At 42.2% G+C, this 24,563-nt stretch overlaps 2 protein-coding genes across 6 annotated transcripts in view; both read left to right on the forward strand.

Annotated features, from left to right (window-relative positions):
* The window catches only part of frs2a (fibroblast growth factor receptor substrate 2a), a 113,351-nt gene extending 110,457 nt beyond the window's left edge, over window positions 1-2,894 (forward strand). For all 5 annotated transcript variants that reach the window (XM_072485085.1, XM_072485088.1, XM_072485087.1 and 2 more), the window contains one exon: window positions 374-2,894. In XM_072485085.1, coding sequence (XP_072341186.1) covers window positions 374-1,330 — 957 coding nt within the window. In that variant the 3' untranslated portion in view covers window positions 1,331-2,894. The remainder of the gene's footprint in view (window positions 1-373) is intronic.
* Window positions 2,895-3,562: 668 nt separating this feature from the next.
* Window positions 3,563-24,563, forward strand: part of cct2 (chaperonin containing TCP1, subunit 2 (beta)) — a 34,492-nt gene continuing 13,491 nt past the window's right edge. The window contains exons 1-12 of the mRNA XM_072485090.1: window positions 3,563-3,652; window positions 6,983-7,057; window positions 9,599-9,664; window positions 9,871-9,982; window positions 11,323-11,399; window positions 16,056-16,168; window positions 17,009-17,211; window positions 19,718-19,818; window positions 19,933-20,060; window positions 20,187-20,290; window positions 22,028-22,147; window positions 22,894-23,022. Coding sequence (XP_072341191.1) covers window positions 3,650-3,652; window positions 6,983-7,057; window positions 9,599-9,664; window positions 9,871-9,982; window positions 11,323-11,399; window positions 16,056-16,168; window positions 17,009-17,211; window positions 19,718-19,818; window positions 19,933-20,060; window positions 20,187-20,290; window positions 22,028-22,147; window positions 22,894-23,022 — 1,231 coding nt within the window. The 5' untranslated portion in view covers window positions 3,563-3,649. The remainder of the gene's footprint in view (window positions 3,653-6,982; window positions 7,058-9,598; window positions 9,665-9,870; window positions 9,983-11,322; window positions 11,400-16,055; window positions 16,169-17,008; window positions 17,212-19,717; window positions 19,819-19,932; window positions 20,061-20,186; window positions 20,291-22,027; window positions 22,148-22,893; window positions 23,023-24,563) is intronic.

Consider the following 24,563-nt stretch of genomic DNA (forward strand, 5'->3'; position numbering starts at 1 on the left):
GGGTTAATAACACAGTTACCTCATTTAGCAAGGGACTAATAGTTTAAATGAACAAAATCTGCATCAGATCAGTGATTTCTACCTGTTTGCGGTCTGGGGGTCTTCAACAGCGGACCCTGGGGAAATTTAAAATCACTGACAGCAACTTCAGCATTTATACATTTAACTGCAGACTTCAGAAGTCCGTTTTCAGAGGGGTAAAGATGGTGAACACTGTCAGTTTCACTGCAAAATCGACAATGTTTGGAGAACTGTGAATGATGAGTAAGAAGACATCATTGCTCTACTACTGATGGGTTTTTTTCTATTGCATGATACACACTTTTACATGTTTCTTTAAACAATTATATCTTTATGTTTCATCTATCCACAGGTCCACACATACGTCAATACCTCTGGTGTACATGAAGAACTGAAAAGCAGATCCACTGGGCAACCATCATTAGAACCCCGACCTTTAAATGGTGATGTCAACAGACAACTAGGAGATCATGGCTGTTCCATCGAAGAGAGAAACCCCCAAGTTGTCTTTGAACCCGAAGGGGTTAAGTTTGTTTTGGGACCAACTCCTGTGCAAATGCAGCTCATGGAAAAGGAGAGACAGGAAACCGTTGGAAGTGAGCAGACAAGTGCTGGCAGCGGCACTAATTGTACTGATTGGGACACTGGTTACGACAGTGATGAGCGCAAGGAAGCACCCTCTACTAACAAATTAGTGTATGAAAATCTTAATGGCCTGTCAATCCCGAATGCCTCAGGAGGCAGGCGGAGTAGATTAACATCAAATAATAGCACAGATGCTCAGAATATCAACAATTCTGCTCAGAGGAGGACTACACTCTTGAATTACGAAAACTTGCCTTCTTTGCCTCCAGTGTGGGAAGTACGCAAACTAAGCAGAGACGAAGAAGATAGTTTGGGACCAAAGACACCTTCTCAAAATGGTTATCACACTAATCTTGATCAAATGCACAACTATGTCAACACAGCGAATGTAACTGTTCAGCCTAATGTACACAAGGTTGATTTTTTACGACAACTGGATTGTTCCCCAAGTGTTTTTAATTTTGATATAAGACGACCAAGTCTTGAACATAGGCAACTGAACTACATCCAAGTTGACTTGGAAGGTGGTAGTGATTCAGACAACCCACAGACTCCCAAAACACCCACTACTCCACTTCCACAGACCCCAACCAGGCGAACAGAATTATATGCTATGATCGACATAGAAAAGACTGCTGCTATGTCAAACTTACAGAAAGCACTGCCAAGAGATGATGGAACAGCAAGAAAAACAAGACATAATAGTACTGACCTACCAATGTGAGCCTAGGAAGCACTATTTTGTTTAGTTGCACCTTTGTTAAATAGACAGGGACTGAGTTCTCTCTTCTAAAATCTAACATTAATAGACTGAATTAAGGAAAAGTTAGGAATATTGTATTTTGAGCCTTACATGCTATGCCAGTTTAAAGGGAAATCATGTAGAGCAGGAACTCCATTACAACACCCTTTTTTACTTTATCATTCTGCATTTCAACTTGGGTTTTAGAACATGGTCACTTTTAAAGTGTTCCATTTAACTGAATTGGAATTAAATGCCGCTCCCCAAAGCATTGACTGAGATGTCCAAGTCTACTTTTCTGCTGGCTTTTCCAGCAATTCTTACACATTTTTTAAGGCGTGTGTATTCTTTGCAGGCAAATGACATACCTAACAGTTTCTACAGTGATTGATGTGTGTTTTTTTTCATTAGCCTTAACTGATGCTGGTATACAACTTGTATTTGTACTGAGATTTTGCTGATCAAGATCCAAGTACAAATGTGCATTAATCACTTTCACCAGGCAATATTGTAACATTACCAAGGATATAATTCAGCATGTCCCTTAATTTCAAAGGAATTTGTTGGCAGACGTTAAAATATGTTTGTGCCGTCCAGTCATTATGTCAAAACACTTTGCTGTCAATGCTGCTCCTTTTGCTTGGAATAGTTCACTTCTACAGTTTCATTCAGGTCTAATTTGTTGAATGAATCACATTCTGAAAATGAAATTGCAGTTTTTTCTAACTGTAAATTAGAATACTTTTGACATGATTAGCAATTGGTTGTATTAAACCTTCAGTAAAACAGTGCCATTTAATAGTTGTAAAGTCACATGCTAGTTATCAATTCCTAGACTATAAAATACACAAAGATGAAACTTGCATCTAATATTTCTCGACTATTTTTATATTGTACAATACTGTAAAAAATTCGAATGTGTTATAAAGTGATAGTCTCCCTTCATAAATATAGTAATTGTATAAAAGTAGTAAAATAGTTCTAAAATTATTTTTTACATAGGACACAAAAAATAGTACAAGCAGTGGCACACATCCTTGCTTAATTTTGTTGTAAATGTTTTTATAACCCCTTTTGGTGTTTTGAGTTCCAAACATTCCATGTTTTTCTTGCATTGCTCTGTCATAACAGAGGATAGGTTATACTTCAAACAAAAATTAGTTAGACGTTACCATGTTTTATTGTTTGCATTTCAGGTACTGATGTTTGCCAAAATTGCTGGCTTTGAGGAATGCCCATATGTTTTGTGCCCGAGGTTGTCAAATGTCAAAAGTGCCAATATAGTCAACATTTTTTTTTTGTAGCATGAGAATGATGATTTTACAAACATTTATAATTGCTACAGTTACCTGGTTTACAAGAGTCCTCTAGTTTTGAAGTAAAACCAAATTTTTTAAACAAATCATTGTTTATATATTTGGCAGCTGCCCAGTTTCGACATTTAACAGCTCTTGAAGTTCACTGTGGAATAAGCTGCTTCACGAGAAGTGAGCAATGTACTTAGCAGTGTATGATTAATAAACTTTTTTTTGCTGAATAACCACAATTTCTGGTGACATGGTTTACTATTCATTTCAAATGGGGAAAGCTGCCCTCCAAAGGTGGAGGGTGGCATCACAACGGAGCACAATGCCAGCCGAACTGGCTGCATGGTGAGGTACCCGCCTCTAAATAAATAACCCACCATCAGGGGGGGTTAATGGCAGAAAGTGCTGGAAATGCTCAGTAGCATCTTATGGAGAGATAAACCCCCGAGAGGCAGCCAGGCCTACTGTTTTTACTTCAGAATTTCTACATTTATTTCAGATTGGGGCAGCACGGAAACACACTGGTTAGCAGATACTTCAAGGTCCCAGGTTTGATTCCCAGCTTGGGTCACTGCCTCTGCAGAGTCTGCATGTTCTCCCTGTTTCCTCCCACAGTCCAAAGATGTGCCAGTTAGGTAGATTGGCTATGCTAAATTGCCCTTGGTGTCCAAAAGGTTAGTTGGGGTTAGAGGGATAGGGTGGAGGCATGGGGTTAAGTAGGGTGCTCTTTCCAAGGGCCAGTGCAGACTCGATGGGCCGAATGGCCTCCTTCTGCATTGTAAATTCTATGATTCCTAACATCCGCTAACTCAGCGCCGTGCGACTCCATTTTGAATCCCCTCCACTCCGCACCTGTCCCATCCGGCTTACATCCGGGGCATTGGAGGCGGGCGTCATATCCGGGAGTAGGCGGGGCTTATTGCCGGGTTGCGGTGACGTAGTTTCCGGCGGTTGGGCAGTGGCTGAGGGGACGGCAACGCTTGCGGTTCCCATCATGGTAGGTGGCTGAAGCGGGAGCGCCCGGGGCACCGGCGGCGGAGCGGCTCTTTAGGGCGGCGTCGTCCATTTTCTCAGTCGGTTGGCGGAGGGGGCGCGGGCCTTTTGTTTCCCTCTGTCGCCGGCCCGAGCACGTGTTGCGGTCACACCGTTCCTGAGTCGCTCCCCAGCCCCTCCCAGTGGACGGCCCCCGGGGGAGGGGGGAGTTGTTCAGGCGGAGAGGACGGTGTTGGAATTGACTTGATTCGAGGAGAATCAAAGTCGGGGGCAGGAGCCCAGGCCTGAGGATGGCCGTCGTCTTTTGCCGGAATCCGAGCCTGAAGCAAGGAGGCTGGCCTAAGGGGCGGACAAACGGCGTCGCCGAAAGTTCCAGCACTTTGGGGGGGGGGGGGGGGGGGGGGAGAGCGCACGCGCGGCCCATTCTCGCCACCACTCCAAACTCAATTCTGCAAAATGCGAATGAATTGGATCAGAATCCAGCACAGCTTCATTTTTGCAGCGCCGTTATCATTACCAAGTGACTTCCCGGGATCTTATCAGTGCAGGGATATAGTTCTCGCAACACATGGCATACTTTATTAGCAGAGGCACATAATGTAAGAGCTGGGAAACTGCATGCTGACACAGGCTAGACAGCAACGAAACAGCCCAACCAGCCCCGCTCAAGCCTGAGGTTGCGCTGCAACTGTACAATAGTTAGGCCACAGCTAGGGTACTGCATACAGCTCTGCATTGCAGAAATTACTAGGGAGGGGCTAGACATTTACTAGGATGCTATCATGAATAGACAATTTTAACAATGAGGAACGATTGGATGGGCTGGCATTGCTTTCTTTAACCCAGGAGGCCGAGGGGGGAATTTACTCGAAGTGGATGAAATGGTTCTAGGTGGAATGATTTGGAAGGACCGAAATCCCTGAACGCCGGGGTCAATCACCAGGGTATTAGATTTAAAATAATAGGGTGGCACCGTGGTTAGCATTGCAGCCTCATGGTGTCGAGGTCCCAGATTCGATCCTTGCTCTGGGTCACTGTCCGTGTGGTGTTTGCACATTCTTCCTCCCCCTGTTTGCGTGGGTAGTTGGATTGGCCATGATAAATTGCCCCTTAATTGGAAAAATAAAATGAATTGGGCACGCTAAAAATTTTTTTTAAATAGATTTAAAATAATTAGCAGAAGGATTCAAAGGGAATTGAGCTAATATTTTGCACAGAAAATGGTGGAGGGCTGGAACCTACCTGAAATGTTGGTAGAGACAGAAACCTCCACATTTAAAAAAAACTTTGTGGAAGGGAGATGGGCCAACAATGTTGATCACAAACTCAATGGGCCAAATGGCGCCTCGTGATGTAAATTTTCTGTGTTTCTTAATATTGGCGGAAGCATTAGAACAGGTGTCCAAATGTGCAGTCAAAGATGTAGATTTTAAGTTGAGCCCCGGAAGAAGGGAATGAGTTTGGGGCTAAAGCTATGACTGCTGGAGCAAAGGAAATGCAGCATGTACAAGAGGCCAGGTTCTAGGTCTGGATGCTATTACTAGAAGAGGGAGGCTATAGAGGATTTGAACAGAAGGATGGTATTAGTGGATTAGGAATCAATGTAGGTCAGTAAGCACAGCAGCAAATGATGGCAGGACTTGTTATATGTTAGGATACTGGAAGCAGAGTCGATGAAGTGTGCTACCCAGAACATGGCATGGTTAAGTCTAGAGGTAATAAAAGCAAAAATGAGAGTCGATGCAGTACTTATAGGATAGAAAATAATTGCAGTGGTTGCTTTTCTGTTTACTGCTGTATTCTTGCGCACTGTTAGGGAAACTGCTGTGGTACTGAGCGTGCGCTTTGAAGAGCACCCTAAGGAACTTCGAAGGAGCTTTATCAAACACATTTGATGCTGAGCAATAGGAGGGGGTTCCACAGCTTGGTGGCTGAAGTCCTGGTTGGCAGTGGTGAAGTCATTAAAATCGATCCCGGCTCTGGGTCACTATCTGTGTGGAGTTTGCACATTCTCCCTGTGTTTGCGTGGGTTTCGCCCCCACAACCCAAAGATGTGCAAGGTAGGTGGATTGAACATGCTAAATTGCCCCTTACTTGGAAAAAATGAATTGGGTACTCTAAATTAAAAATACGAAAACAAAAAGTAGGATGCTCTTTCCAAGAGCCGATGCAGACTCGATGGGCCGAATGCCTCCTTCGGCACTAAATTCTATGAATCTATGAAAGTTGTCCAGTAATGTGCTATTGAGCCTTGCAGCGTAAGCGGGGAGGCAGTGGTTTAGTGGTATTGTTTCTGAACTAGGGTGGCACAATTGCTCCACAGCTCCAGGGTCCCATGTTTGATTCTCAGCTTGAGTCACTTTGTGCAGAGTCTGCACGCTCTCCACGTGTCTGCGTGGGTTTCCTCCGGGTGCTCCGGTTTCCTCCCACAGTCCAAAGATGTACAGGTTAGGTGGATTGGCCATGCTAAATTGCCCTTCCTGTCCAAAAAGGTTAGGTGGGGTTACGAGGATTGGGTGGAGGTATGGGCTTAAGTAGGGTGCACTTTCCAAGGGCTGGTGCAGACTCGATGGGCCACATGGCCTCCTGCACTGTAAATTCTATGATCCAGGCACCCAGGGTAATGCCCTGGAGAGCCAGGTTCGAATCCCACCATGGCAGATGGTGAAATTTGAATTCAATAAAAAAAATCTTGAATTAAAAGTCTAATGATGACCATGAAACCATTGTTTTTTTTAAATATAAATTTTCCAATTAAGGGGCAATTTAGCGTGTTCAATCCACCTACCTTGCACATCTTTGGGTTGTGGGGGCGAAACCCACGCAAACACAGGGAGAATGTGCAAACTCCACACGGACAGTGACCCAGAGCCGGGATCGAACCTGGGACCTCGGCGCCGTGAGACTGCAGTGCTACCACTGCGCCACCGTGCTGCCCCACCATGAAACCATTGTTGATTGTCATAAAAATTCATCTGGTTCACTAATGTCCTTTAGGGAAAGAGATCTGCCATCCTTACCTGGCTTGGCCTACATGTGACTCCAGATCCACAGCAATGTGATTGACTCTTAGTTCGAGGGAAAATAGGGTCGGGCAACAAATGCTGCCCTTGCCTGTGTCGCGTAAAGGAAAAAAAGGCTCCCTGTATCTCAATCTGATGCACATTCATTTATTATTCAAGTAAATTCAACGGTTGAATACAGTAATATTTAGAAGTTGGGATAAATAGAAAGTAAATGCTGTGTTACTGGCAATTTGTCACATTTGAAATGACTTGTTTTATCATTCATTCAAATTGCAACATTCATTTTAAGGTTAATTTTTATTTGATAGGCTTCCCTTTCATTTGCTCCTGTGAACATCTTCAAAGCTGGTGCTGATGAGGAAAAAGCTGAGACAGCCCGCCTGGTAAGCAATAATTCCTTGTTCAAGAGGTCCAGATATTTTGTTTTTGAAACATTTAGTCTCGAAAACATTTTAAATCAAAATTGTGGTGGTAGTGGGCAGATGTGATGAGCTGAAAATACCAGTAGGGGTCAGAATTAAATTTTGTATTGTTTTACCAGTAATCGTCAGCGTTTTATGTCTGATTAATTAAAGTTTGGATTCAATTTAATTGATTATTGTAGACAGTAGATCTTGGTATAATCTTCAAAACTAGTTTCATTTCCTGTAATGAAGTTAATGTTCAGAGGCATAATCACTTCTTTGTATTCCACTAGTTCAGTTCAATCAATGATACCTTAATTTTTATACGCATGTAATATCTTAAAGGAAACAGCTTGTGAGCAGTCTGTGAATGATTACTGCACAGTTGCACAACTTAGAAGTGTCATTGCTCGCCACTGCTGCCTCAAGGCGCCAAGGACCTGGGTTCAATCCCGGCTCCAGGTCACTGTCTGTGTGGAGTTTGCACATTCTCCCCGTGTCTGCGTTGGTCTCACCCCTACAACCCAAAGATATGGAGGGAGGTGGGTTGGCCACGTTAAATTGCCCCTTAATGGGGGGGGTGGGGGGAATAATTCGGCACTTTAAATTAAAAGAAGTATCATTGCTCAAAGGTCAATGGGATAAGTAGTTTAGGGAGATTTCTGTTTAGTTCAAGGTACTTCATAATAACTAGAAAATTAGAATTTGGTGCATGGCTCCTCATAATGACTGTGCAGAGCCTTGTTCCTTGCCCGGTCTATGGTGTTTGTACCTACATGGACAATGATCACTAGACTCTTCCCTCCCACACAAGTTACTCCAGATGTCCTGAACCCCTTGCACTAGGCAAGCTGCAGAGAACAGTGTCAATCTCCCTCGCTGTCTGCTGCTACAACTACAATACTTTATGCTTCTCCCACTTGAATGACTTCTTGTACCACAATGCCACAGCCAATTGGCTCATCCACCCTGCAGTCCCCACTCTTAAACAAACAAGAACCCCAAGCCTGTTGGACAATTGCAAAGTTAGAACAGTAGACGAGTACCCACCTAATTCCCTCACTCATTCAACTCTCATTTCTGTGCAATGAAATTGAAGACTTAGCCCCACAGTACAAAAGAACCAGTTTAATCTAATTTCCTTAATTAACTACAACTGCTCTCCAGTGGGAAGCTTGTATCTGCTTCCTTAAGCCTAGATGAAATTTACACCAATCAATAAATTTCAATTAGATATTAAACGTTAAATACAAACAAAATTAGATTTATAGAAGGAAATTAAGTTACCCTGTTAGGATCCCAAACAAGGGGCAATACGCCGGCGCAGTGGTTAGCACTGCTGCCTCACGGCGCTGAGGACCCAGGTTCGATCCTCGGTTGCTGTCCATATGGAGTTTGCACAATTTCCCTGTGCCTGCGTGGATCTCGCCTCCACAACCCAAAGATGTGCAGAGTAGGTGGATTGGCTGCATAAATTCCCCCTAATTGGGAAAACAATAATTGCGTACTCTAAATTTATTTTTAAAAAGGTTCCAAACAAGAACCCAACTATGCAATTTGTAAAACTGAGGAAATGTTACTGCACCACACAACCAATAGCTATCTTTTATGTTAAAATATACTTTAATTTAATCACAGAATTAATCACATTAGCAACAGAGAAATAGCTTTACGGTTAATAGTTCTTGGGTAAAAGAAGAAACCGTAACTTCCTAAACCTGCCACTTTTCCAATTAAGTAAACCAATACATATTAAATACTTCTTACTAATAAAGTTAACAATCGGTATTATTTGCTTTTTTTTGTGCCGAATCTTTGGGGAGTGAGCCTTTCAGGGACCAAATTGAAACACGGCTGTTCAGATTTGAGTTCTAGAACCTACGGACTCTTCAGACAGACCTGGCTCCTCAACATCTGTACGCAAAGCATAAGGCATTCTTTTGTCTCTTACGAGATGTCCCTTGGCTTGTTTAGCCAGTACCAAACACAATACCCCATATAAATTATCTACGACCCAGGAGTCGTTCTATTAGCTAGCTATCTTTAAACAAATAAATGGTTCTCAAGATATTTTGGCAGAACACTTCCCCTCAGATCAGTGCTTACCTCACTTTACCACACCTTAATAACTGCTCTAACAGTCATACCATCTTAACCCAGGTTTTAATGATATTACTGCAAAAAATATATAAAATATAATTTACTTTCATCGCAACCGTCTCCCAACTCCCAGTATTATTGTTCAGTGTTGCACTCCAGTACAACTAAGTTTTCCAAACTTAATTGGAACTCTGGACTACTTCCTTCCCTTTGTTGGGCTCTTTCATCGATCAATGCCTGCCACATACATTATCTAATGGCTTGTGGAAATTAAAGGGACTGGCTTGAGAGCTGATCCAGAGTTGCCCGAATACAGGAAATGAAACCATTGACAATTTCTCCTGTTGCATAGTGAAGTTTAATTATAGTTCTGCGTTGGATAAAACTATTTCAGCATGATGCATATATGATTTATTTCAGTCTTCTTTTGTCGGTGCCATTGCAGTCGGAGATTTGGTTAAAAGTACTTTGGGTCCAAAAGGCATGGTAAGTAGCAAATTCTCGAAGTTTACACGGTTTAACGTAAATTGAGTTGTGTGTACTTTTTGCTGAGTTTAGGAGCTTATTAAGATTTTTTTGTCATTTTAATTTTAACATTGTAAACTAATAGGAAAGAACATTCTGTGGGTGTTGCATATTTAAAGTGTTTTTTGTACTACAACCGTACTCTTAAGGAATTATTCCTGTTACAGGACAAAATACTGCTTAGTGGAGGAAGAGATTCTTTTGTGACTGTGACCAATGATGGAGCAACAATCCTTAAAGCTATTGGTGTTGATAACCCAGCGGCTAGAATTTTGGTTGGTAAGTTAATAGCTGCTTTTCCTTGTAACTTCCTCTGAGTGACCGTCACTGGTGGACTGCCATTCCAGAGGGACCTGTCTTTATTGTAATTGCAAAGCCCCTGTCCTTTGAAACTCCCTCCTTCAGGCTGGGGGAGATAGCAGCAGCAAAGTACGCTCCTGGCTGCAGTAGCGTGGTGTAACTAGCACAGCAACGGGAGACATGTCCCCCTTTTTACGGCACCAGCTGCTACGGTTTGGGATGGGGTGGGGGGTGTAAACTGCAGGGCTCCAGCTGGGTCTTTAAAATAGTTACTGTTATATTAGAAGCTTTGTTGTTTTTTTCTTCAAACTCCCCCAGAGGGTAAAACTGGCGGAATCATCCAAAGTTAGATATTTAAATTGCTTTGTCAGATAGTTCCCAGCTCAGCACAACTGTCCAGGTGAAGTTAGCCCTTCTGGACAATCCTTACCTGAGAATTTTCAACAGGGAATACCTTGTGCATTATTGGGGTATCCCCCCCCCCCCCCCCCCCCCATCCCAAAAGAACGCAGGAGAACCAGGACGTTATGACCTAATATGAATACCAATCTTGTACACAAAATTCAAATGAGCCCAAAAAGTACATTGCTAGAGTAAAAACTAGAATTGGGAAAGGCCTATTAAGTAATGTATCAGTTCTGTTGGCCTTCGACTTAATTTGTCTATGGGTGGAAATGAGAATTGGGCTGAGTTGAATGTTTCTTCAGTCTAGCCATTATGCTGTAGCTTTCCAACGTACTGGCATATAAACATTTCAAGCTCAGTGGATGTGTTGCTGCAGGGAACTTTCTCAATAGGTAGGGTATAAGCGAGAGCACCCATGGCAGTTAGCCCCATTTTGGCAAGAAAATAAGATGTACACATTTGCGGAGTATTAAAATTTGCATAAATTTAAGTTGAATATATTTTTTTCCGCTTTGGCTTGGACCCTTTTTTGGTTGGCACTTGGCAGGACCGATGGTTTTGGATAGAGAAGGGTATAATGGGGAAGGAAAAGCAGCTATTGGCTGAGCAACATTCCTAGCTGGAGAGTTTTAAATAAAGGAAGTAGTTTCTGGCTTGGATCACTGTCTGCGGAGTCTGCACATTCTCCCATGTCTGCGTGGGTTTCTTCCGGGTGCTTCAGTTTCTTCCCACAATCCTGAAAGACGTGCTTGTTAGATGAATTGTCATTCTGAATTCTCCCTCTGTGTACCCTAACAGGTGTCAGAGTGCGATGACTAAGGGATTTTCACAGTAACTTCATCGCAGAGTTAATGTAAACCTACTTGTGACAATAAAGATTATTATTATTGCTGATTAAGTCTTCTTAAAAACAGAGCTGTCCAAGGTACAAGATGAAGAAGTTGGAGATGGAACAACATCTGTGACAGTGTTAGCAGCTGAGCTCTTGAGAGTAAGTGGAATGCTTTCAGTTTGTGCAATTGCAAAAACCTTTGCCAAAGAATCCTTTTGCACCCTCAACACTTGGATTTTGCCAACAATTATGTAGAGATGATTTGTTTGTTTACCTAATAATTGGCTCGAGGTTGGAAAAGGGCATTAACATTAATTTTGGGGATGGACTTCCGGTGACGGCAGGCGGGAGGCAGCCGCACGTTGGAGGGCTCCCGTTCGGGAACGGCATTGACGGGAGTAACGCCCTGTCCTAGGGCCAGCGACGGCAGTAAAAGTCGTGAGACAGCGCACAGAAGAAGGATGTCAAAAAACACCAAAAAAACGGCTGAAAGTCAATTGGGGAGGGTCAACAAAGAAAATGGAGGCTGGAGCACCGGGGAGGCCGCAGTGCTTACGACTGAAAGAAATAACTACGGCGATGGCTGCGGAATTCGAAAAGCATTTGGCGCAGATTGCGAAATGCATGGAGACGGTGAGGAAGGAGATGAGGGAGGTTTTGAGTGCACTGGTGGAGGAGGCGGTTTCTCCCGGTGATGACGGCGGTGGCGAGTGCTGTGGCGGAGGTGCGAGAGCAAGGGGAGGCGCTGAAGGAAGTGGAGGAGACGCTATTGCAGCACGGTGATCAACTTGCCTCGATGGGGAAGGAGATGCAGAAGGTGATGGACACTAACAAGGATCTGCGAGGAAAAATGGAAGATCTGGAAAACAGATCCAGGCGACAGAATTTGAGGATCGTGGGGCTGCCCGAAGGAGTTGAAGGACCGAAAGCCGACTGAGTATTTTGCTGCGATGCTGGCAAAGGTATTGGAGGAGGGGAGGATCCCTCCCGATATGAACTGGATCGGGCTCATCGGTCATGGAGGCCTGTACCAAAGGCGAGTGAGCCGCCAAGGGCAGTGACTCTGCTTCCGTAGGTACAGTGTGAAGGAGAAGGTCCTGAGCTGGGCCAAGCAGAAGCGGGTGGTGCAGTGGGCTGGAGCTGGTATACGTGTATACCAGGACTTTACTGTGGAGCTGGCGAGGAGACGGGCTGCCTTCACTGGGTGAAGAGGGCACTGTACATTAGCATGGTGCAGTGCGGCATTGTATATCCAGCGAAGCTGAGGGTGACTTATAAGCTCAGGGACTTTTATTTTGGAACGGCGGAAGCAGCGGAGGAGTTTGCGAAGGCAGAAGGACTGTGGGCAGAACTGACAAATTGAGGAATGGTCATGTGCCGATGTAACCTCATGACTGTATTTTCTTTTTTGTATCACTGCGCGCGGGTGTGTAGAGGCTAAAGGAGCCAATGTTGTATATATTTGGAGAAGGGACGGGACTTTCACTCGAAATGAGGGCTCTTTGGGGTGTAGGTGGATATGCGGGGTTTGTGTGCAAAAAGGCGATCTTTGGGCTTTTCTAGGGCCGGGCAAGGGGGAAAGGGACCCAGGCGGGGTCCTCCACGCTGGCCGGTTTAAGCCGGCCAGTGAACGGGAGTGAGGTGGGGGGAGGAGCTGCGGCCATCGGACCCTGGCAGGACAGGGTCCGAGTGGTCTAGCCGGGGTGGAAAGTTGGGGGGAGGGAACCGAGGTTGGGAGGAGGAGTTTTACAAGAGGCAGTGGACGGGAGGAGCTGGAGACTTGGGTGGGGGGGGGGGGGGGGGGGGGTTCAACTCTGGGGTATCATGTATGGTACTCTCTCAGAGGCTGGATGGCGTTGGTTGGGGGGTGGGGAGCTGTGTAGATTAAGGGTGACAACGGGTAATCCCTGATTCCTTTTTGTCATTTGTTTATGTAAACATGCGGGTTGAGGTTTGGGGGTTGGTGGGCAGATGGGATTGTTGTTATTATGGGGATTGACATATCTTGCTGATTATTGTTTATTGTTGATGGGTATAAATGTGGGAGAAAATGTGAAAAAGGAGAATTAAAAAATTATAAAAAATGTTTTTTTTAAAAAACATTAATTTGGGGGTTTTATAAATAGGATATGTTTGCTGGTGTGCCTGAATAATACATGTGAACAATTGAGTACCCATGAATATATCTCCATTTTGCTGGCGATGTTGCTATATTTTCCAAATTGCACTAGTAGCATTTCTTTGCATGAAAATGTTTCCAGATTCTAATTGATTTTTTAAATGATGAAAGGCAACAACTTGCAGTTACATATTGCTTTTTGCATGTCTAAAGCATTTTACAATTGTGTGGAAAGTGATACAGTGGAAACTACAAACCAGGAGCGTGGAGACCTTCGGTTGGGATGGGGGGGAATATAACTAACGTTTCCAGACCACACGAAGTGTTGGATAAGTAGAAAAACATGCATTGTTTCTTTCTTGTTATGGTCTGTACCAGCTTCATGCAATGCTATCTGAAGTTTTATGACCAATGTTTTAAAACTGATTGCCAAACAGAATTTAGAGCCGTGTGCCTTTACACTCTGTGTACTTTTATGTCCTATCATTACTTTCCTAGAACTTTAATCAACATTCCATGCATATTTTATATAGGATGGAATTGTTGAATATTGAAGGCAGCTGAAAGACAGCAGTGACATACCAACAAACTAGTATTTGTAATTTTGATTTATTGCCTTGTTGCTCTGGGCAAATTAGAAACCGTAATAAGGAGTCTCCAACAAGGAGATGAGAATATAGAAATACATTTTTCCAAGTTCTTTGAGGGAATGGAAAGATTTGATGTACAAGTTGGTCGTTGGAAAGCATGGCAGAGTCGAGGATGCATTTTTGAGGAAAAGAATGATGATGGATATGATGACTGGAAGACTTTAGGAATATTGGTTTCTAAATATTGGGAAATTTAAGGATTAAAAGCCTGGGGTTAGTGAGTTTCACTGCAGTGGTCATGTTTTATTTTTTTTTTAAATTCTTGTTTTGCAGGGCCTGGATGCTTTTAGCAGCCAGAAGGTGAAATTGACAAAGAAATGTGTTTTCAACTTTGACCAGTGGACTGTTGTTTGATGGGGAAAGTCCCTGGGGAGTTGATGTGCTTTGCAGCCTGCAGAGATCATTTGTTTTTCAGCGTATGTAAAATGAGGTTATTGCTGGGTGGAGCCAAGGAATGGAAATAGATGTTTTGAAAAACTTTAGAGAGGCAGTTAGTTTTTGGAGAAATCTTTGGACAGAAGAGTTGCATTCTGATCTGCCTGATGCTGAGTCCACAGTTCTCCCACATTAAGATAGAATAAAAGCTGTATGTTTCTTTTCTTGTTTATTGGGCAATTGAGTAGTAGTGTTTAAATAGGGTAATTGTAAGCTGTACTTTTTGGTGTGAAATTTAAAAAGTTAACATTTTTTGTTTTAAAAAATAACCAAGCCCAATAACCAGGCGTAATAGATGGTGCTTGATGTCACCATTATTTGGATGAGGTTGGCTATGAGAAGCTGGGACTGGAGCACATAATGGAACAAGTAGTGGGTTAATTTCATGGATCTGATAAGTGAACTGGGATGTGATGAAACAGTAACTGCAAAGAATGGGGAACTGGAAGTTGGAGAAATGAAGGACACAGTATTCAAGTTTCAGAAGTTAAAATGAGGTGGTTTTAAAAGTCCTAAGATTTTTGCATGGCTATTGTTATCTGAGGAGTGCTGGATATCTGATAAGTGAATGGTGTTTCTGCTCTCAGACAATCTTGACATTAAGCATTTTTTACCAGGAAGAGGAGATGACTGAATGAAAGCTGCTGGAGAACATGAAGCTGAGCCAGATGATGAGGTTTAAGTTATCACCTTGGTTCAATGGCAGGCCTCTCTTGTGAACCTGTTTTCAAACATACTCTATGTACAGAATATACTCTATGTACAGAATACTGCATTGTTGAAGGTAGCATTTTTTATGATGAGAAACTAAACTGAAGCTCTATTCTCAGTTCAGGTGGATATAAAAGATCGTGTGGCAGGTTTTCTTTGAAGAGCTGGGAGTTCTGGTCAACATTAGTTCTGAGACCAACATGATTATATTGGTCATTTGTATCATTGTTATTTTTGGAACGCACTCTCAATCAGTTTGGGAGTATGCTGACAATGGTGGTATTGCCTGCCTGTTGGGAAATTTTTCAGTAAGAATGATACTGAGTATGAGCTGAATGTGTTCAACTTGGATTCAGTAGAACGGAAGAGACATTTGGTGAAATGTCAGATAATCCAATGGAAGTGGCACTGCACATGGCATTTAATTTCCTTCCAATGAAGTATCCTTGAGGTGAATTTTCATGTTGCCTAATTTTTAATGGCAACAGGAAATAAGAATATTTCCCTCTGACAGCAGAATGGGAAATTGGAGAACGTTAAATTAATACTTCCACAATGCCACTTTGTAACTGCCACTCGGGGATGTTTGAGCATGTTCTCATTGCATTTTGTAGTTTTTAAAAAAAAAGAAGAAATCATATATAATCACTCTTCCTGCAAAGGAATGTTTTTGTGTATTTTGTTTAAATTGCTTTCAAATATTGTTTTTTGACAGTCTTAAGTATTTAAGCATTTAATTAATGGACTATTCACTATTACTGAAGAATTTTCTGCTTCCAAATAAATAATCCAATCGGTTATTCGATTGAAAATGTTACTGTAATATGCTTGGTTGGGTGTCAATAAACTTTGGTACTAAACTATTTATTTCTGAGTTAAATTTTCTTTTTTTCCTTTTAGGAAGCAGAATTACTTATTGCTAAAAAGCTTCATCCTCAGACAATTATTGCAGGCTGGAGGAAAGCAACCCAAGCAGCAAGGGAAGCTTTGAAAAAAGCTGCAGTGGATCATGGGTGAGATCATTTGTACTAAGACTAGTGTTATGAAAAGTCAAGGGATCTTCCTTATCAAATCACACACTTTCATTCTGACTCAAAACATTGGTGAATGTTGTGAGGCAAAATCTTAGTTTTCGTGAGCCAAATTTTCCCAGTTTTAAGATTTTGGAAATCCATTGATAACTACTTAGTTTTATTTTACTGGATCTAAAATAACTTATTTTAAACATGTTTTGAATTATATACTTGAGTTTAGATGATGTACACAGATGCTAAAAGAAATTGCAAGTAGTTCAGATTTTCTGTATAACAATTTTATTTTTATCGCCAATATCTAACAAATTTATAGCCTGTTGTGCTTGTTAGATATGAGACACTTGCCTTCATTTCTCCAGTTATATAGAGAAGACAGCAGCGGACTTACATGGATGCATTTTTGTAGGAAATATCTCATCCTTTATTCTTCTCTTCTATTGTAAATGTCATAACAATTGAAGTCCAGCATGTCATTTGTCTTGGATAAGCTTCAATTCAGCTAGTCCACAAACACTGATATTTTTTAAATGATTGGGGAAGAATTACTATATATCATTTGCTACTAGTCTTCATATTTTGGGTTTGTGCATAGAAATCCACACAGTGACTTGCTAACTATAAAAACTGAATTGGTTGAAGTTTGCCCATTGCTTCGCTTGTCTTTGATCATTAGGACTTTCATTTGGATTGCATAGTTGCGTCGTTGAAAGAGTTGAACTGAGCTTGGTGATGCAAATAGCAGATTTGAGTGCTTGTACAATTGTGTTATCCTGCAATTATAGACGTTCTTGATCTCCCCCTGACTCATTTTATTATCAGGGATGATGAAACAAAATTCTATGAAGACCTGATGAATATTGCAAGGACCACGCTCTCTTCCAAGCTGCTGACTCATCACAAAAATCACTTTTCTAGTCTGGCAGTAGAAGCTGTCGTCAGACTGAAAGGTTCTGGCAACCTTGAAGCTATTCATGTGATTAAGAAACTTGGAGGGAGCTTGATTGATTCGTACCTGGATGAAGGTAATGTATTTCAAAATTGATGAAAAAATGTTACTATCTGGGTACGTCTATAGTAGATGGACTTTGGGTTCTCCCTTGTATGATTAAGTGATGAGTTTGAAATAATACTAGTATGTCATTAAAATGGCTTTTAGTGGAGCACAGGGTCTCTCTTTACACGGACAATTTACTTTTACACATATCAGACCCGTTGGGGGGTTGTTGAAGGGATTATGGGGATATTAGAGGAATTTGGTAGATTCTCTGGGTATAAATTGAATATGGATAAGAGTGAGGTCTTTGCGATCCAGGCAAGGGGGCAGGAGAGGCAGTAGGGTGAGACGCCATTCAGGGGGGAGGGGGAAGGCTTCTGGTGTTTGGGTATCCAGGTGGCACAGGAGTGGGAGCGGCTGCATAAGTGCATCTAGGTCAGTTGATAGAACGGATGAGGGGGGGGCGTTCAGAGGTGGAATGTGCTCCCGTTGTCATTAGTGGGGCAGGTACAGACTGAAAGTTTTTGTCCCCGAGGTGTTCTTTTAAAAAGTAAATGCGGTGATCTTGGGATTTTTTTTGGCGCAGGTAAAACCCCGCTGGCTCTTCCGAAATGTAGAAATTATTATTGTGTGGCGAATATTGCGATGGTCAGGAAGTGGGGGCGGGGGCGGTTCGGTGTGGAAGCAGGTGGTGGCCTCATGTAAAGACACGAGTTTGGGACACAGTTAACGGCACCTCTGCCGTTCTCGCCGGCCAGTTACTCCACAAACCCGGTAATAGTGGCAGCCGTGAGGGTGTGGGGTCTGGCATATGGGGTTGGAGGGGGCGTCAGTGTGGGCACCGGGGGTGGGGGGGGGGGGGTTCGGAGATGGCAGTGGGAAGAGATTTGGAGATCTTTTTATTGGTGAGGGCTTCCTGAGCTTGGAGGAGTTTGAGTTGCCAGGTGGGAATGGGTATCTGCAAGTGAAGGATTTTGTGCGGAGACAGGTTTAGATCTTGCCGCACCAGGGGCTACAGGATAAGCTGGTGTCACGAACAGGAGAGGGGGAGGTTTCAGAGATCTACAGGGAGTGGGAGGGAGCCCCGATTGGGGAGGTGAAGAGAAAGTGGGAAGAAGTGTTGGATGGGGAGTTGGCGGCTCGATTATGGGAGGAGGCCCTGAGGCAAGTCGATGCATCCTCGTCGTGTACAGGTTCAGCCTGATACAATTCCCGTAACAGCCTCTCCGAACAGGTGCCGGAATGTGGCGACTAGGGGCTTTTCACAGTAACTTCATTTGAAGCCTACTTGTGACAATAAGCAATTTTCATTTCATTTTCAATTCAATTTAAGGTGGTCCACAGAATGCACATGACGGTGGCCCGGATGAGCAGATTCTGTGAGGGGGTAAAGGATAGGTATGGGCGCTATACGGGGGGTACTGCAAACCATGTTCATATGTTCTGGGCATATCTGAGGTTGAGGGGTTACTGGCAGGGATTTGCTGACGTCATGTCAGAAGTTTTAAATGTGAGGGGGCGTTCTTTGGTGTGTCGGAAGTCCCAGGAGCCCAGGGGGTGAGAGAGGCTGATGTTCTGGCCTTCGCCTCCCTAGTGGCCCGGAGACGGATCTTACTAGGTTGGGGGGGGGGACTTGGAACCCCCAAAGTCGGGGGTATGGGTTAGTGACATGGCGGGGTTTCTCAGACTCAAGAAAATTAAATTCACCTTGAGGGGATCGCTGCAGGGGCTTGCCCGGAGGTGGCAGCCGTTCATTGACTTCTTTGAGAAAAATTAAGCTGTCAGCACGGGGTGGGGGAACGAGTACGGGCAGGAGAACAGGTGGAAAGGGGGCTGGGGAAGGTGGTCCTGTTTGTAAGTCATGTTGGCTGGGGTATGGTACGGCTGTATTAGTTATATTGTTTTGTTCTTGTTGAAACCTGATGTTTAAAATTGTTAAAGTTATAAATGCCTTAATAAAATATTTTCTTTTTAAAAAAAAAAAAAATGGATTTTAGATTTATCACTTTTAAAATCGGACATTCATAGTCATAGATTATACAATATTCTTGAAAGTTCTATCTTTCCTAACCTTCCCTCCCAGGCTGTTTCATTTACATAGTCATGGTATAAAGCCGCTGTACTTAAATCCAACTCTTCAAGATAATTTTCTGTGAATGTGTGTAGTCGCAGCATTTTGTTGCTGAATATTTATTCCTATGTTGCACAAATGAGGGAAATAATAATTTGAACAATTTCTCATTACCTTTGTTTCCAAATCTACAAAATTAAAATTAAATGTGATTTTATTCAGTCAAAATGTTGTCATGAGCCATTCATTCATTCTGCTAACCAATACTTGATGGAAAAACCTTTGTCAGCCTTTAACTAATTTTGCGGGGCTGGGCATAAATCTGAGTAATTCAGGAACGTTTGAATTTTTTTTCTGGAAAATAGTGATGTTCCGTGGAAGAGAATAGTTAGATCTAAGAATAAGATAATATTGACCTTATCAAGACTGTTCAAATATTTTAAGTGTGTACAATTGTTTACAGGTTTTCTTTTGGATAAGAAAATTGGAGTAAACCAACCAAAGAAAATTGACAATGCAAAAATTCTGATAGCAAACACTAGTATGGATACAGATAAAATTAAGGTGGGTGAGAATTGTTTGGGTGTTCATTTCTGTGATCTTAATGAAACTGCATGGCTCCAGTAGGCAAGGACAAGTAACTATAATTACTTTTAATCACATTGAATCTTTTGACAGATATTTGGTTCACGCGTACGAGTAGATTCTACCGCAAAAGTTGCAGAAATTGAACTGGCTGAAAAGGAAAAAATGAAAGAAAAGGTGGATCGAATCCTGAAACATGGCATTAATTGTTTTATCAATAGGTAGTCATGGCATTTTAATTTTAAGAACATTAGTTTGCAAAACATTCATATAAGTGAGCTGGATTTTTTTCAATACAGTGTTGCAGTAAAAAACAATATGAATACACTTCAATTTTTATATTTCAGGCAGCTCATTTATAATTACCCTGAACAGTTGTTTGGTGCTGCAGGTGTCATGGCCATTGAACATGCTGACTTTTCTGGAATTGAGCGACTTGCACTTGTAACTGGTAAGGCAAACAAGTAATTCACAAAGCACACTTGCCTTGTAGTTGGGTGGGCAGCATCAGCTTCATTAATTTCAAAAGATTGGTACCTGCTTTGTGTACACCAACTCATTTTCGCTTAATTTATTTTCATTTAATTTACTTTCTTCAGCATTTTTTCCAGGTACTTTAGTCTTCATCTTTTTTCAATCTTTAATTTCATTTCTGTTTTAAAAGCAACATAGTCGATGTGGCAATTTTATGTCCTGTATTTCAGAACATGATGAATTTATTGTCAAATGCATAGAAATCTTGCATTTATTTATTAGCCCACAGCTCTCTAAATGCCAATTAATTTTTTTTCCAGGATTGTTTTACAGTATTTCCAAACATTAGGCCTGTAATTGCTACATTTATTCCGCTACCTTCCCCATCTCCTTAAAATTGCACGTGGCATCAAGAAACAGCTCGAGTCACCGGACACTGGATACTGCAAAGGCTATGGATCCTGACAGTATTTCAGCTGCACAGCTTGCTATGTTGCTAGCCATGTTGTTTCAGTACAGCCATAACTCTGTTATATAATATCCAATGAAGACAATTTCCTGGGCTTGTTCCAATGTGGCCAATTCCTGTCCCATTGTTTAATTCACAATTAGCGAAGTGAAGGCAAGTGTTGTCAGCAGCTCTTGCTCTACAGCAACCTGCACATCCGGGACGTAGCAGCCCATTTGTTTGGTTTCTGATCCACCATCTCAAACATTCGCTCCCTATACCATCAGTAGCACCTTCCAAGTCCACAAACTCAACCACCTGGAAGAATAATGTTAGCAGTTGCATGGGAACACCCCCACCTGCAAGTCTCATGCTATTTAGACTTGCCACTGAATAAAAATCTTGCCCCCCACCTAACAGGACTGAGGGTGTACCTGCACAACATAGACTGCTGCAGTTTAAGAAAGCGACCCACCACCACCTTCTCAATGGTAATTAGGGGTGGACAATAAATGTTGACCATGCCTGATTGACCACCTTCCCTGTCAAATTAGTTTAAAATATTCCCTTTTCACAAGGACCCCACACTCCAGCTCTGTCAAGGTATGATCCATGCACCATGAACAGGTCCTTCCTGCCCTGAACTGGTTTTAATGATATAAAACTTGAGTACTGGAAAGCTGAGGGTCAAGACAAAATTCTGTTTTAGTGATCTGAAAGCAGCTGTCACTGAGAAGTTGTGAGTAAATCCTTGACTTTTGGTGGGAGAGTATCAAAGAGAAAACAAAGTTTCCAGACTGTAAAATATGCTGTGATTAAAAGGACTGCATTTTGCACCTTTTCTAATGCTCAGTAGGCCTTTACACACACAGCCTTTAATATAGACTTTGTGCTGCATTTTTTTGAAACTTTGCAAACATTTGCAAATCACTGTTGATTGTATAATTTTTTATTTGATTCTATGTAGGTGGTGGGCATTAACTGGTAATTCTGCAATGAACAAACTAACTGAGTGTTGGGTTAGAAGCTGCTTGCTGGTAATGTGTAATTAAATAAATGTCTGTAAAGTTTTCTTCCAGTTCTATCATTCACCAGCTAACTTTCTGTAGTAAAACACCCTGTTGTATTATTTACACTTTGAAATTATTTAATTTCAGGTTTCTTAAAATATGGAAAAAAGTGGCAGTAGGGTTGAGAGTGCAAAATGTGTTTAGATACTTAATGAATGTTGATCTAATAAAGTGAACTTATTGTGACTAATTTTAGGTGGTGAAATTACTTCCACCTTTGACCATCCTGAATTGGTTAAACTGGGACACTGTAAACTTATTGAAGAAGTCATGATTGGTGAGGATAAGCTACTTCGCTTCTCTGGCGTAGAGCTAGGTAGGTGATTTTGCTCACATTAATACAAGCACGGTAGCATAGCGGTTAGTGCAATTGCTTCACAGCTCCAGGGTCCCAGGTTCGATTCCCGGCTGGGTCACTGTCTGTGCGGAGTCTGCACGTTCTCCCCGTGTGTGCGTGGGTTTCCTCCGGGTGCTCCGGTTTCCTCCCACAGTCCAAAGATGTGCAGGTTAGGTGGATTGGCCATGCTAAATTGCCCTTAGTGTCCAAAATTGCCCTTAGTGTTGGTTGAGTGGGATTATTGGGTTATGGGGATAGGGTGGTGTGGGCTTGGGTAGGGTGCTCTTTCCAAGAGCCGGTGCAGACTCGATGGGCCGAATGGCCTCCTTCTGCACTGTAAATTCTATGAAAATTCTATGAAGTCCTTTAATACTCAAGAATTAATGTGATTTAAATTATAAAAAAAAATAAATAAAAAAAATTAGTACCCAATTTTTTTCGCATTGGGGGCAATTTAGCGTGGCAAATCCACCTACCCTGCACATCTTGTGGGGTGAGATCCACGCAGACACGGGGCGAATGGGCAGACTCCACGCAGCCAATGACCCCGGGGCTAGGATCGAACCCGGGTCCTCGGTGCTGTGAGGCAGCAGTGCTAACCACTATGTCACCGTGCCACCTGTGCTATTTTATTTCTTTAAGGATTCTTGATAAATGAATGTACAGTGTGTAGTAATTCGAACATATTAACTTACATCACTTGCATTTTTCCACTCATCCTAAAGGTGAGGCATGTACCATTGTTCTTCGGGGAGCTACTCAGCAGATTCTCGATGAGGCTGAACGATCTTTGCATGATGCCCTCTGTGTACTTGCTCAGACAGTGAAAGAAACTAGAACTGTTTATGGTGGAGGTATGTTTTTTTTAGTACCTTTAATCATTGGATTGCTGATCACTCAGAAGTTCAAATTTCGATAAGTTAGTGATTGACCTCTGAAACAGGAGAGTGTCATTTTGCCCACCCTGCATTGTGGGTGGTTTATATGAATCCTACTAGAATCTGACAAACTTTCTTGCTTTAAAGTGATGTGATTAAAGAGAGTTTTTTGATTTAATGCTGAAATGTTGTTTGAACAAATTTAGTAACACCCAGTGTATGAATCTAATGAAGTTGATGCTAGTGTGTTGGTGTTCTTTTTAAACTCATTACTGAAATGATACATGGCAAAAAGATCATTTGTGGATATTAAATAGTTCCCAGTTCATTAGCCAGTGTATTAAGTCAATTTTGCAAAGGGGCTGACATTTTTTCTGATACCACTTGGATGGGGTTCTGTGCAATAGGTAATTGTTCCCATATGAGTATATAACACTGTTTTTTTGCATTAAATTGGCGATGCATGTAATCAATTTGTAATTGACAATAGTGATAATCGTACGTGTTTGTGCTATTTGTCTGATATTAAAACTTGAGCAGATTAAGTGCTGGGATCTGTATATTGTATGATTCGTGGGATTAGATCTTTATTCAATTATTTTATTTCATAAAACCCATGCACCATTTTTGGTATGTACCTTTACACTCTACACTGTAATCTCCGGGGTTGCCAAAGCATCCATCCTTGGCTTTCTCCTCTAAACGTCCTGCTGACATCACCCAAAGGCATGGTGCTATATAACTGCAAGTATTCATCCTGGTCAGCATTTTGGTCTCAACCTTGTGTGCCAATTGGTTGTTCTGTCTGCCAATGCAAAACCAAAGGAACATTTCAAAAATAATTCATTAATTATGAAGTATTTCGGAGTTTCCTTAAAACATTGAGGATGCAAGCTTTTTCTGCTGAACTTTATTTTAAAAATATGAAAAGATTAGAAGTCAGTTCTGTTTTAGTGGAAAGCTTGAGTTGAATACAAAATTGGTGTTGTGACTTACCTGGATGACTGAGTGCAGCATAGACCACAGCAAAATGTGAGAGTCAACATCAAGGAGATGGTGACATTCTTCAAGGGTTAACATTTAATTTAAGACTTCCGGGTGCGACGATGACCAGCTGAGTCGCACGTTTCGGCAGCTCCCTGTGAAACGGACTTTTGGGCTCTTGATAGGAGCCCCAACGGCAATTTTGACGGCTAAAAACACTGTGCGGTAAACCAGAAGGGAATCCCCCCTGGATACGGATGGAAAAAGGAGGAGAAAGTGGCCAGATTGCAGTGGATCCTTTAGAACAGCGGCAAGGAAGGCAAGCAAAAACCAAGATGGCGTCGGAAGGTGGCAGTTAACATGGGGCCCTGAACAACAAGAGTTCTTGAAATGCTGTGTGGAAGAGATCAAAAAGGAAATGAAGAAAGAGCTGTTGGCCCCGATACTACAAGCGATCGAAGGGCTAAAGGAGGAACAAAAGACCCAGGAGCGGGAGCTTCGGGTCGTGAAGGCAAAGGCAGCCGAGAATGAGG

This window comes from Scyliorhinus torazame, chromosome 19 (genome assembly GCF_047496885.1).
Source record: "Scyliorhinus torazame isolate Kashiwa2021f chromosome 19, sScyTor2.1, whole genome shotgun sequence".
In the NCBI taxonomy this organism is placed as follows: domain Eukaryota; kingdom Metazoa; phylum Chordata; class Chondrichthyes; order Carcharhiniformes; family Scyliorhinidae; genus Scyliorhinus; species Scyliorhinus torazame.